A 12,154-nucleotide genomic window follows, 5' to 3' on the forward strand; every position below is an offset into this window, starting at 1 on the left:
TCAGCCCCTCCCACACTTGCACTCTCTCTCAAAATAAAAAAATAAACATAAAAAAAAAGAAAATGGTCTGTAATCTTGGCTACCCTTGTGTTGCTAAAAAGAGAGGGAAGGAGGGAGAGAGGAGGAGGAGGAGGAGACAGAGAAAGGGAAGAGTCAAGGAGGAACAGTAGCAGAGGGGGGAGAAAAAATGGAAGCAAAAATAAAAGCCACCGCCGTAGCAGGGGCTCTTAGCCTGGGGGCTGTCTTCCTGGAGCCCTTTTCCTGACTGACTTTTCTATTGTAGCTGTCTTTTAAGGATTATAGGCTTGCAACTTACTTTAAAGAAGGGCATGCAAAAAACTATTAGTTGAAGGAAGGAAAGAATAAACTAGAAATGGCCACACCTGGGTTGTTGCCTTCCTCTTGCCCAGTAATTACTCAAGCAACTACCTCCAGTGTAACGACTCAAGAAGGTCCAGAAGTTGTGATTTTTCAAAAGCATATATAAATTCTTGAGCACTTGTACAAGCCAGTATTTTCTTTTTTTCCCCCTCTCTTTCTCAAATAGCTATGAATTGTCAAGCAAACACTTTAGGAAGCACGATGCTATATAAACAGGATGATGCTTGGTTGTTTTCAGATTAGTAGAGCAAGAATAGAATGTTATAGTGTTTCTTCCCATCCAAGGATAATCTGTTCTTGCAAAGATAGTTACTTTTAGTCAATAACCGTTCCCACGGGGGAGCCAAATAGTGTCTGAATCGGATTAAGGCACAATAAGAGTGCCATACAGTTATGTCAGGGAGGGGTTTGGTATTTATGGCTTCATTACAACCTTAAATGGAATATCTCTATATCTTCTGGGTTTAATGAAGCCATCAACAACTGCTTTGTTGAGTGATATTGGAGTTTGGCGGTTTTTGTGTGGGGTTGTTGTGTGGTTTTTTTTGCCTTTAACTTACTTTAATTTGTGCTTAACAAGCTCTACCACATCAGGTACTCAGACTGGCACTTTAGGGACAATTAGCTAAGTGTTCCTCTGTGTTCACTGCAGAGCTGAGAAAAAAGGTAGGCAGAATCAATAAGACCAAGCCAGTTTAGGAAGAGAACATTCACTTTCCATCAAGAGCATTGGCCAACTCATCAAGCCGCTTGTCCCGGGAAGGAATGCTCTGCTCTCCTCCCTCTATGCCTCATTAATGTGGAAATGGTTCTGCTCTGACTGCTTGGTGACTCTGCTGTTGTGTTACCTAGTTTTCAGGACTGTACCTCCTGTCCTTCTTCACCATCCTCATCGGGCTGGTGCTCTACTCCTCCACCTCCACGTACACAGCCCAGGACCCCCGGGTGTACAAGCAGTTCCGCAATCCTTCGGGACCTGTTGTGGACTTACCGAGCGCTGCTCAGGTGGAGCCTTCGGTCACCTACACCAGCCTGGGCCAGGAGACTGAAGAGGAGCCCCACGTCCGCATGGCCTAGGACGAGGCCCTCCCTGCCCACTGCGGTCAACTCAGAGGCCATGCGTTGCCCTTCATCTCTGTATTGTACATAGAGAAAGGTATTTATTAGGTGCGGTTTACACAGGTGGACTGCAAGGTAGCGAATCCGAAAGCCTGTAAAAGGTACGAGCTGAACATCGCCACAGATACAGGCTCCGATCCACCTGACTTAGAGAGATGCCTAGCTAGTGTGTGTCCTGATCACAACCCTTCTGCATTAATTACTGTGAAAACTTTTGAATTAAAAGCAAGTATTATTATTATTTGTATTATTATTGTTACTGTTATTACACTAACTTTCAGGAGACTGTTTTGTACTCCTGATGAGAACTATTGCCAGACCCACATGTCGTTAACATAAATCCCACTTTTCTATGGCAAGTCACTTTTTAAGAATCATACTTTATTTTTTTGCACAGTCGATATGAGTGCTGCATGCCACAGGAGCTCCACCCCGAGAAGTCTCCTTATCCTAGGGACCTGGTGGCTAATGGTTTCCTCTGTTACCTGTTGGATTGCCTGCTCAATAAGTATTTTGTGCTGTGACCCTTGTGGGGAGGGGCAACTGACCATATAATTCTCTATTCTAGGAATAGATATAAAACAAACACTTTTGCCTTTTTATATTTCAATCTCAGACTACTCCAGGCCATTGCCTTTCCGTTGTGCCACATGATTCTGCTAACAAAGTCCCTGTAATAATCAGATAAGGAATGTTTCATTCCTGTGGCTTATAGGAAACCCCAGAAATAATATCATGTGTGTTTCAGGTAATATGTATACACCTATATATTTTAAATTTTTCTGCCCCTCCCTGTATCCTGTCTTCCAAAAATGTATTGATTTTACCTTTAATTCCTAGATTTCTTGAGTGATAATATGGAAATTGTTCAAGGCATTGGAAAAAGCCATGGCCCTCTGCCCTCTTCTTTGGGTAACACCCTTTTTAAAACATTACCAGCATGGAACCTACCCCTCTCGTGGAGTATCACTGGTGGTGCAGCCTCCCAACAAGGTCAAGGTGCTGATGTGGAGCTCTCTGACAACAGTTGATTGATTTGACCGTTTGGTAGTGATTAAGATGTCATGAATGAAAAAGTTTGGGATTTCGGTTGTATTTGGCATCCCTTCGATAGCGGAATATAGCAACACCATATTCTTAGGGATACAGAGAATATTGCAGGTCCTTCCAGATAAGGCTTTGAGGGATATGTCACTAGTCTAATTTTGTTGCCCTTAAAGTAGCTCTTTTTTCAAACACAAAAAAAATCAAGAAATACTATAGACCATCTGCCATTTGGAATATATTCTATGTGTCAGTATGTGAAATAGTCTTTAAGTTTGGCTGGCTTGAATATCATTCAAAAAGATCCGCGATGGACCACAGGGTTGTAAAGGGGAAATAAATGCTTATGAAACCGTGGGCAATTCAAATCAGTGCATCTTGGGCAAACAAAGCAAAATACCAGAGGGGTCCCTGTAAAGGAGGCCGAGTTGCAGGCCAGTCAGGATTCCGATACACCCTACACAAGCCCTAATTACTAGGCAGGCTAACGCGCCCCCTGCTGGCAGTCAGCACCAGGCGGCCCCTCTGACTGCCTTCTACCCAGAGGGTGGGTCCTGCCCTTAGAGACGGGGAAGAAAAATGATCTCCGCGGATATGCAGATTTTATGGCCATCTCTGTTCAGTCCCCTCAGAAATCCGTTTTGTTTTTGGAGAAAAAAAAATATCGATGTTAAAACTATATCAAGTCAAAACGACTTGCCAATGTCTGCTCTCTGCTACCTTTTAAACCAATTAAATACCTTTCTCAGAATATTTTGTCCATTCAGATCTGAAGACCTTTGAAGACTGTGGTTTTATTTTTGTGTTTACATTCCTTCGGTTGGCATAATTTGCTTGATTTATTGCATTTTTAGTATTTATTTTAAAGCCAAATGTTTTAGTCTTTTCTTATTCATTTTTTATGACACTAATTCGTAGACGCTTAGTAAAGTCTTATGAGAAATAAGTGGATAATGATATTCCAAGTCAACTCAGTGGACTGGGAATTTTTTTTTTAAACTTAAATTTCAAAAAGGTCCGCAACCAACTTATGGCTAAAAGTAGCCGTCTGGATTATTTTCTAGGATATTTTAATTGACTCCATTGTATGGAAATCAAGTGTGAATGTTAAGGTTAACTCACTGTATACGCTTTGTCATCCAGTGTCCTTGTGCACAAGACTTTCATGTCACTGGGGTCCTTCACTGGTTCGTCTCCATTTAGAAAGGCTGATAACATGAACCATCCGAGTTCCAGATTGGCACTTCGGAAAACAAAAGAAAATAGCAAAGAATAAATGTAACAACACCGGTCGGTCCTTCAGGAGTGCGGCGGGAAGCAGGAGTAGAACATTAACTCTAGTTGTTTTCGTTTCTGTAATACCATAACCTCAGTAGACACCAGCAAAAATCTCACTTTCCGACCCACCACCACGCTCTCCTCCACAAGTGAGACTTTAGCAACTTGCGTAGAGTTGGCTTGGGTAAGCAGACCACAGCTCCGTCCCCCTAGCGCCAGCGGGAAGGGCCGGCTCTCACTCCCTCCGTGAAAACTTGCACTGGGGACAGCGCTTGCCTCGGTCACACAGCTCCAGACTCTGGACTACACAACCAGGTAGACCAAGCAATGGAAACATTTGCACCACTGTGTCCCATGAAAATGTTTCAATGTTTAGTTTAGATATTGCTAACTCGTGCTATTAACCTTTTGACAAGCGTGTAGTATTGTTTGTTTTGGGTTTGTTTTTGAGTTATAACCATTTAGTAGTCCCCCGGCTAGCTCCCAGTACAGATTTTACCCCATGGGTAGGATTCTATTGTCAGGCCACATAACAAAGCACACTAATCCAGACACTGCAAATGGAAAATATGAACCAAAAAGGAAATTTACACCGATAAGTTGAACAAACTTTCCATTTTTGATATTTGCATGCTCCCCTATGGACTGGCTGTGGCAATGTAATGCCTGTATAATGTTTTCAAATAAAAATAAATGCTTTATGAAAGCACCGACTTCTTGGTTTTCTTGAGTGTTTGTCTGCACTATGACAACTGTGGAAGGAGCTCCCAGGGGAAGCCAGAAATAGCCATGAGAGTAGATAGCAGGGCACATGTCAAAATAAAAACCAGAAAGAAAATATTTCCAAATTAGGAAGGGCTCACTTGGTGTCAGAGCTGGAGCTTTGAAAAGCCACAGTGAGCACGTTTGTAATTTGCAAAATTAGTTATTTATCTTAGTACTTAAGAAGGTGCTAGGAGCTACAGTCTCCAAGCCCACATTTATTTATTTTTAATTTTTTTTAATGTCTTTTATTTATTTTTGAGAGACAGAGAGAGACAGCACGAGCAGGGGAGGGTCAGAAAGAGAGGCAGACACAGAATCCAAAGACAGGCTCCAGGCTCTGAGCTAGCTGTCAGCACAGAGCCCAATGCGGGGCTTGAACCGACGGACCATGAGATCATGACCTGAGCTGAAGCCGGATGCGTAACCGCCTGAGCCACCCAGGCACCCCACAACTGTGTATCTTGTCTATAGCTTTACTCATGGGGGGCTTGAACCCAGAACCATGAGATCATGACCCGAGCTGAAGCCGGACACTTAACCGACTGAGCCACCAGACGTCCCTCCAAGTCCACATTTAAAACACATGGAGAACAGTATCAATTTTCCCCAATAAACAGTTTCCTATAAAGGACAAAGTTCTGTGTGTGCTTCCCTTGGCACAATGCCATACTTAAAAGATGAGCACTCTTCCAGAACAGAACCTTTGTTAAGCAGGACTGTTTGTGTCTCTGCTCTGGGCCAACACAGTATCTCGTCACTGTCCCTCATCCACGAACTGTAGCCACCAGCAACCCCTTAAGTGCTTCTGGAGGATGTCTATAAATTCACATGTTCGTGTCATGTATATTCACAATCAGACCTCAAAAATCAAAGAGCTGCAAAGACTGTGTACATGCGTTATATATTAAAATATTTTTAAAAGAAAAACATCCATTTTTTAGGAGAATAGGAATAGCAGCACACTGACCCTTTTAAAGTATTTTTTTTAATGTTTATTTTTGAGAGCGAGAGAGTGAGAGAGAGACAGAGCATGAGTAGGGGAGGGGTAGAGAGAGAGGGAGACACAGAATCTGAAGCAGGCTCCAGGCTCTGAGCTATCAGCTCAGGGCTCAAACTCAAGGACCATGAGGTCATGACCTGAGCCAAAGTCAGACACTTAACCAACTGAGCCACCCAGGCACCTCTCTTTTAATGCATTAAGTTGAGTGAGATCCATTATGAACTTCCTGTATAAAGAGAACAGTTTGTACTTTACACAAATAATTTGCTTCAAAAATGTAACTAGTTTAAAAAAAAGTTTTTTCCCCTTAGAAAATGTAAATATTTATCTAATGTGTTGTTTATTTAGGAGGCTTTTCATCAAAGATGAAATACATTTGAACTTCAAGCCAGCTTATGTCCAAATGCCCAGCAATTCTAAATTATTGGCGTCCAAGGAGTATACATAATAATCACATACACATACAACACGTATACTGTGTCCCCAAGAATTATAATTTTCTTAAGCGAAAGAATTCGGTTTTCTAAATGCTTGTAAGTTCTTGCATAGGTAAGATAAGACAGCACTTGGATGATTTTCATGACTATTAGCATGAAGAAAAAAGAGAAGTAAAATTCAGCAGGAGAGTTATAATATACTATATTGTCTCAATGTTGCATAGAAAAACAAATTGTAATATCGAAATAACAGGATCGGAAACCAGATCCATTTTCAGGCCTAGCAAAACATCTTGTACAGGGAAGGCCTTTTTTTATTTTAATGGAATCTAACTTCTTAACCCAAAATAGAAAATACAAGAGTAAGATTTCTATTACAAAATGTTCCCTTTTCTATTACTTCAGTACTTTTTTCTGTAAAATTCCTGTTCTTAGAAGGGAAGAAATCACTGGTCCACTTAAATGCACCAATCTAGGGCATTTTTTACAGACCCTTCGGGTTGGTCCCGAAATAAAAAAAAAAAAACAACCCCACACAGTGAAGTGAAGTTCTTTTTTTACTTGCAAATAGTGTTTTGGAATTTATAACATTGCTTCTTAATTATGCACACTGATCTTTCTTTTTTCCTTCCTTTCTTCCTTTTTCTTTGATTTCTTTTTTCTCTTTTTTTCTTTTTCTGGCTTTTTTCTTTCTGTAAGAATAAACAGAGGGATCGCTACGGGCCACCTAGGCAGCGTCTCTGCCCTTTATCCTCTCTGTGGTCAAAAATGTTTAATTCAAAAAAATTATAATACAGCTGGGAAACCCCGCACCTACCAGATGGCCTTACATCAGGGCCTGAAAGGACAGCCATTGTGTGTCACTTTTTAGACAGCCAGACAAGTCGCGTCCAAACACTACTGCAGCCTGATTAACAAGGAAAACTAATGATCAGAGGGAGCAGGTCTCTGGGAATAGACTAAAATTAGGGGCTTCCATCTGGATAGACAAAGGCCTGGTGTGAGTAAGACGAAAATCTATCAAATGAGCTTGTTCACCAGGCGTCACCATTAGAGCTGGAGACAATCCCATAATGCTTGAAGGATAATTTCAGGATAGATAAAGGTAAATATTACTTTACACAATGGGGAGTGATCTTCCCAAACGCATTACCTCAAAGTGATATGTTAAGTCACCTTAACATTGGGAGAGCTACAATAAGGCATTAAGTAGGCTGTGTAATTCATTATCCAATCTCTTAAGGCTTTCAAGAGTGAAAACAGACACTATTAATAATTATGCCTGGACAATAGGTATTGGACCCAGTGTGTCCCAGGCAGACCTGAATGTGTCCTCACCCTGGCTTTAGGAGACAACAGCGGCATGTCCCTCACTGTGGGGAGCTGGCAGCATGCGGAGAGCCATGTCTTTTTGCCACTAGATGTCACTGTCTGAGGTGAACAAGGGGGGAAGCCCACCACCTGCCCCAGATGGCGAGGTTGTTTCTGGGTTCCCATTCTTAAGGGCAGCACCTGCCTAGGCCCCCAGCTTACTGTTCAAGCCTCCTCCTTGGAAAGCTCTGTGGTCAGGGGTGGCGGAGAGGTGGGAGGGGTTCAATAGTAACATCTCCATCTTCTTCGTTGCTGAATATATAAAGTAAAAGAGCAATAAATAAACACATGAGGGCTAGACGAGGCAGTATTGCCAGAATTATTCAGAAGCAAATTACATTAGAAGCTGACATGCCCATCTGTTTCAAGAAGTGCTCAATGACAAATAGATGCATGCACAAATGAATGCATACTTCTCATGGGAGGAAGAGGTAGATTCCCAGGTCCTGAAGAACAGATGCCTTGCGGCAGTGGTTTAGAACCCTTCAGCCTTTCGGCACCAACATGTTCTCCAACAGTGTCCACAGATATTATTTTTGTCATGTTTTAGAAAGGCTGGCTCTTGTTCATGTCTTTCATGGCCTTGCCTTTCTAGACAAGGAAAATTATTTCTTAGTACCTGAAGAGGTATGATAAATTTTAAGTAATAGTAATAACTGCAGTTTCACAGATGGTTGGCCACTGGCCAATTTCACAGCAAACTAGAAAAGCAATAAAGAAAATCTACTTGTTCTTAAAATGACTACTTTTCTAAATGAAATTACCAAAGAAAGAGGCAATGGGCTAATCACTGGAATAATCAAAAGAGTCTCATTATGGAACTCCCTGTGAGCTTTTGTTTGAATTCTCTAATGTAGTTTTTGGCATTAAGTAGGATTTTAAAAGCTAAATAGGTCACACATACATACAAATGGTTGAGTGAATCACATAACTGCTTTATGTGCCCCCAAGATTCTGCCTATCAGGCTGCATTTTAATTAAAAGGAAAATTGTCAAGGATAGAGGACAACTTAATGTGAGGGAGTTTGGTGTCAGAGTTGAAGGCTGAGACTTGACTTGGCATTTAGTTTTCAACTCACAGTCATGACTTCCAAACAACCCTGGAGTTCATTTTCATTTTGGTCAAAGCTTAGACGCAGAATCGGAGACCTGGAAGGAACACAGAAAGTCATTTTGTTCAAAATGTCAAGTCATTTTATGACACATAGGTGTGGGGATGGATGAGTTGAAGGAAAGGTGTTTCAGCCTGGGGAAGCTATGTAGCTTTGCTTGTCACTGGCAAAATTCTGTGGAGAGCACCGTAGCGTATGATTCCCCAGTTAAAGAGGCTGCTCTGAGATCCCTGGAAACCAGAGTCATAGAGCTAATGCAAATCCTTTCCATTCAGGGCTCAGGCACCTCGGTCCTTAGGAGGATCCCTATTTCCACCCAACTCGGTAAGTGCAATCCCAAAGAGAAAAGAAAGGCAAAGAGCATTTGTCAAAGGTAAATGGATTAACTATAGTTACTCCATTAAGGCAAATTTTGCAGCTGGGAAATTGTTCCTCTGCTACTCCTACTCAAAACACAAGTGTAATAGGATCCTTTGGGATGGGCACTGCCCCCTGAGACTCCCAAAACCAGACAAGCTAATAAAAGCTGCAATAGTCGGCCTCTAAGTGCTGTCCTAGGGCTCAGGGCTCACTGCTTCCATGGGGATACTTTTTACCTCAGGACACTCACTAGCTGTCACCCCTTATTCTTCGATGACCTGTGGCAGGTTATCCTCATTAGTGAGGCTGCTGCCCTTGAGAACTAAGTCACCTGCCCTTGAATGAACGCCAGATTTGTAAAGGAGCTTCTCCGTTCCTCCAGACTACTGGAGCAACATAAACCACTCAGTAAAGTGACCGTTGTGAGACAAGGATGTGGGGAAATAAGTCATGAAACAAGAGATCATGATATTGGAGCTTTGAAAACTTAAAACCAAGAGCTGCCCCTGCCTTTCCTGAAGGATACATGTGAGGCTTATGCTGTGATCTCAGTCTCTTAGAACCCTGGGAGTTCTATAGGGCTACCAGCTCCTACTACTGGGGTATCAGGGTTTTTGGTGAAAGCACCCTTCTACGATTTCTCTTGCGGCTGCTTGAATGCATTGCTTCTGCTTGTAATGCGGTCTTCTCTTCTTGATTCTTTTTTTTATAGTAATTTCTATGCCCAACATGGGGCCTGAACTCACAGCCCTGAGATCAAGAGTTGCATGCTCTACCGACTGAGCTAGCCAGGTATCCCTTGATTCTTGGCAATGTAAAGAAATAGATGTGTATGTACTAATGCAATGTTGTTAATTACATTATCATGGTAAAGTAGAATATCTTCCACAGGGTATAACATACTTCCTGTGTCTAATGAGAAGATACTAGCATTGCCAGCATCTGCTTTTTGGAATCATATTATTTCCATCTAATCCCCCGGAGATGACTGACCCGCTGCTGCATTCCACATCTGCTGCCATCTGCTCAGCTTGGTTTCCCTACTTCGTTGGTTAATTCTTGATATCTGCTTCTCAGAACACTTCAGAAAACTATTTGTTTCTTTATAACTTAACTATATTTGATCTCTTGTTTTTAAAGCCATTTAAGAAAAGGAATAAACTTTCCTGAGCATGAAGGATCATATCTCAGATACTGCCTCTAGGCTGTATGCACATTTGTTTTAAAAAAAGAATAGAATTAGATTTTGTAACATTACACTGCATATTTATGATAATACTCTAGGTCCTAAATACCAGTTACTTTAAAATCAAATCATGGTTTTAAAAAAATTAAAAATCATTATATTTTCCCAACATCTTTACTTGTCAACACTCTGCTTCAAGACCCACATTAGCTAAACACTGTGAAATGTCTTCCTGTGGGTGGAGCTGATTCATGCCATTCATCCTGCAGAATAAACTGATTTCTTCAATGGGATTATTAGCTAATTTACCTTTTCCTTTTCTTGCATTTTATTTCCAAGGTTGCAAAAAAAATTGTTTTTTACACCATTGTTCCATTCATCCAAAGCAACATTCTTGAGAAGTTATGACTGAAGAATAATGTGGAGATAATATATAGAGCAAATAACTTACTGCTATCCTGATTATAAAAAACTGAAAGCTTTTCTTTTTTCTTATATCCTTTATCCTCAGGACAGACTAATAAGTTAAAGTATTAATTTTAGAGATGAAAATCTTAAAAAGGCATTTATAGTAAGCCCCAAACCAAACTAAAGAGAAGTTTTGGTTGCAGTCAGATGTTTTGCACCAACCAGCTTCTGCCCTTGACTGGTCCACTTACAGCAAACAGACAGATGTAGACAGGAGTTCTGACAGATTCCACTCAGTTTACACTCTCAGTAATGTGGTAAGACAAGTGTCGGCAAAGCTATGTACCCACACAGAGGAAAAGTCAAGATGTGAGAAGAGAATCCAAGTTCACTGAAATTATCCAGGGCACCTTATATTAGCCATGGATACTCCTGATAATGCTCCTGTAGGAGACTCTAAACCTTACCTCATTGGAAGGATTTGAGACCATCTTTCAGTCTCTTGCTTACAGATTAAGTTCTATTTGTGTTATGGACACTAAATGACAATTTTATTCAGGGAAAGAAACTAAAAATCTCTTCTACCGTTACTCCTTTGCAACTTGATCTGGTGGCTGTGTCTATTTTTGCCTTCAAGGTATTTGTTTCTCTTCATGTTCATCACTTCAAATCTTATTCCACCTGTCAATCTCCAGCAAAGTTGTGAACTCAGGTACTCAAAATTTTCCTGGGAAGCCCAAGGCAACTATTAAAAAGACCAAAGACATTGGTTTTGCCCAGCATCCCATGGCACATGTGGCTCAGAATGAGATAAATGGCTGAGAACAAAACAATAAAGTGACATTTCTCCTTCCTGAATGCAACTATGACTATGCTTAGGGTTTGATACCACTGCATGCCTTTTTCAGGCAGACAAATGAAACCTTGAAACGAGCCAAACCTAACTTTTCCAATTGCAACTCCATTTGTTCCTTTTGTAAAATCAAGCTCTGGTCCTCTGATATTGACAACTGACAATGGATGGAGGCTTTCCCTTGGGGAATGACCGAAAGCTGCAGTAATGAATGTAAAATCTTCAAGGTGAGGGTGAAGCCTGGCAATGAGTGCCAGACTTCAAAGCCTCTTCCCTTAGATACCTTTTTACTCATTGCCAACCTTGGAGCATCCTCGTTCAAATCTTTGGAGGAGTCAAAGCATCTTCTTTGACTCTATTACAGGTTTCTACGTAGCTACATTTATGACCACTATCATTTATTGTACTGTGTGCTGGGCACTGAGAATTGTAGCAATTGTCTCATAACCTCAAAACAACTCTGTGGGGTGGAGTGTAAAATATGTCTTAATTATTTTAATGAGTTAATGGAGACATAGATGGATTTTATAAAATGGCCAAGTTTATATGATAAGCAAGTGATTATGAGGCCAAGATCCAACAGGTGTGCCAGACACCAAAGACATGAAAATACACTATTGGACATGATGTCTCATGATACCTCAGAAAAGGATTTAGTTGACAAAACCTTTGAGGAACTGGCCACAAAAATGGAGTGTGATGAGAATGTGGGAGAGATATGAAGTGATTCTCTCATCCACAAAGAGAAACAGCTATATTGTAATGATTAAATGAGTTAACATAACAAACCAATGCCAACCACACTCATAGCTCATCTTTTTTTCATGGGAAATGACAAGC

At 41.0% G+C, this 12,154-nt stretch overlaps 1 protein-coding gene across 1 annotated transcript in view; it reads left to right on the forward strand.

Annotated features, from left to right (window-relative positions):
* The window catches only part of SLC35F1 (solute carrier family 35 member F1), a 182,126-nt gene extending 177,591 nt beyond the window's left edge, over positions 1-4,535 (forward strand). The window contains exon 9 of the mRNA XM_029943216.1: positions 1,234-4,535. Within this exon, the coding sequence (XP_029799076.1) occupies positions 1,234-1,458 (225 nt within the window). The 3' untranslated portion in view covers positions 1,459-4,535. The remainder of the gene's footprint in view (positions 1-1,233) is intronic.
* Positions 4,536-12,154: the final 7,619 nt, after the last annotated feature.

Source organism: Suricata suricatta, chromosome 7 (assembly GCF_006229205.1).
Source record: "Suricata suricatta isolate VVHF042 chromosome 7, meerkat_22Aug2017_6uvM2_HiC, whole genome shotgun sequence".
In the NCBI taxonomy this organism is placed as follows: domain Eukaryota; kingdom Metazoa; phylum Chordata; class Mammalia; order Carnivora; family Herpestidae; genus Suricata; species Suricata suricatta.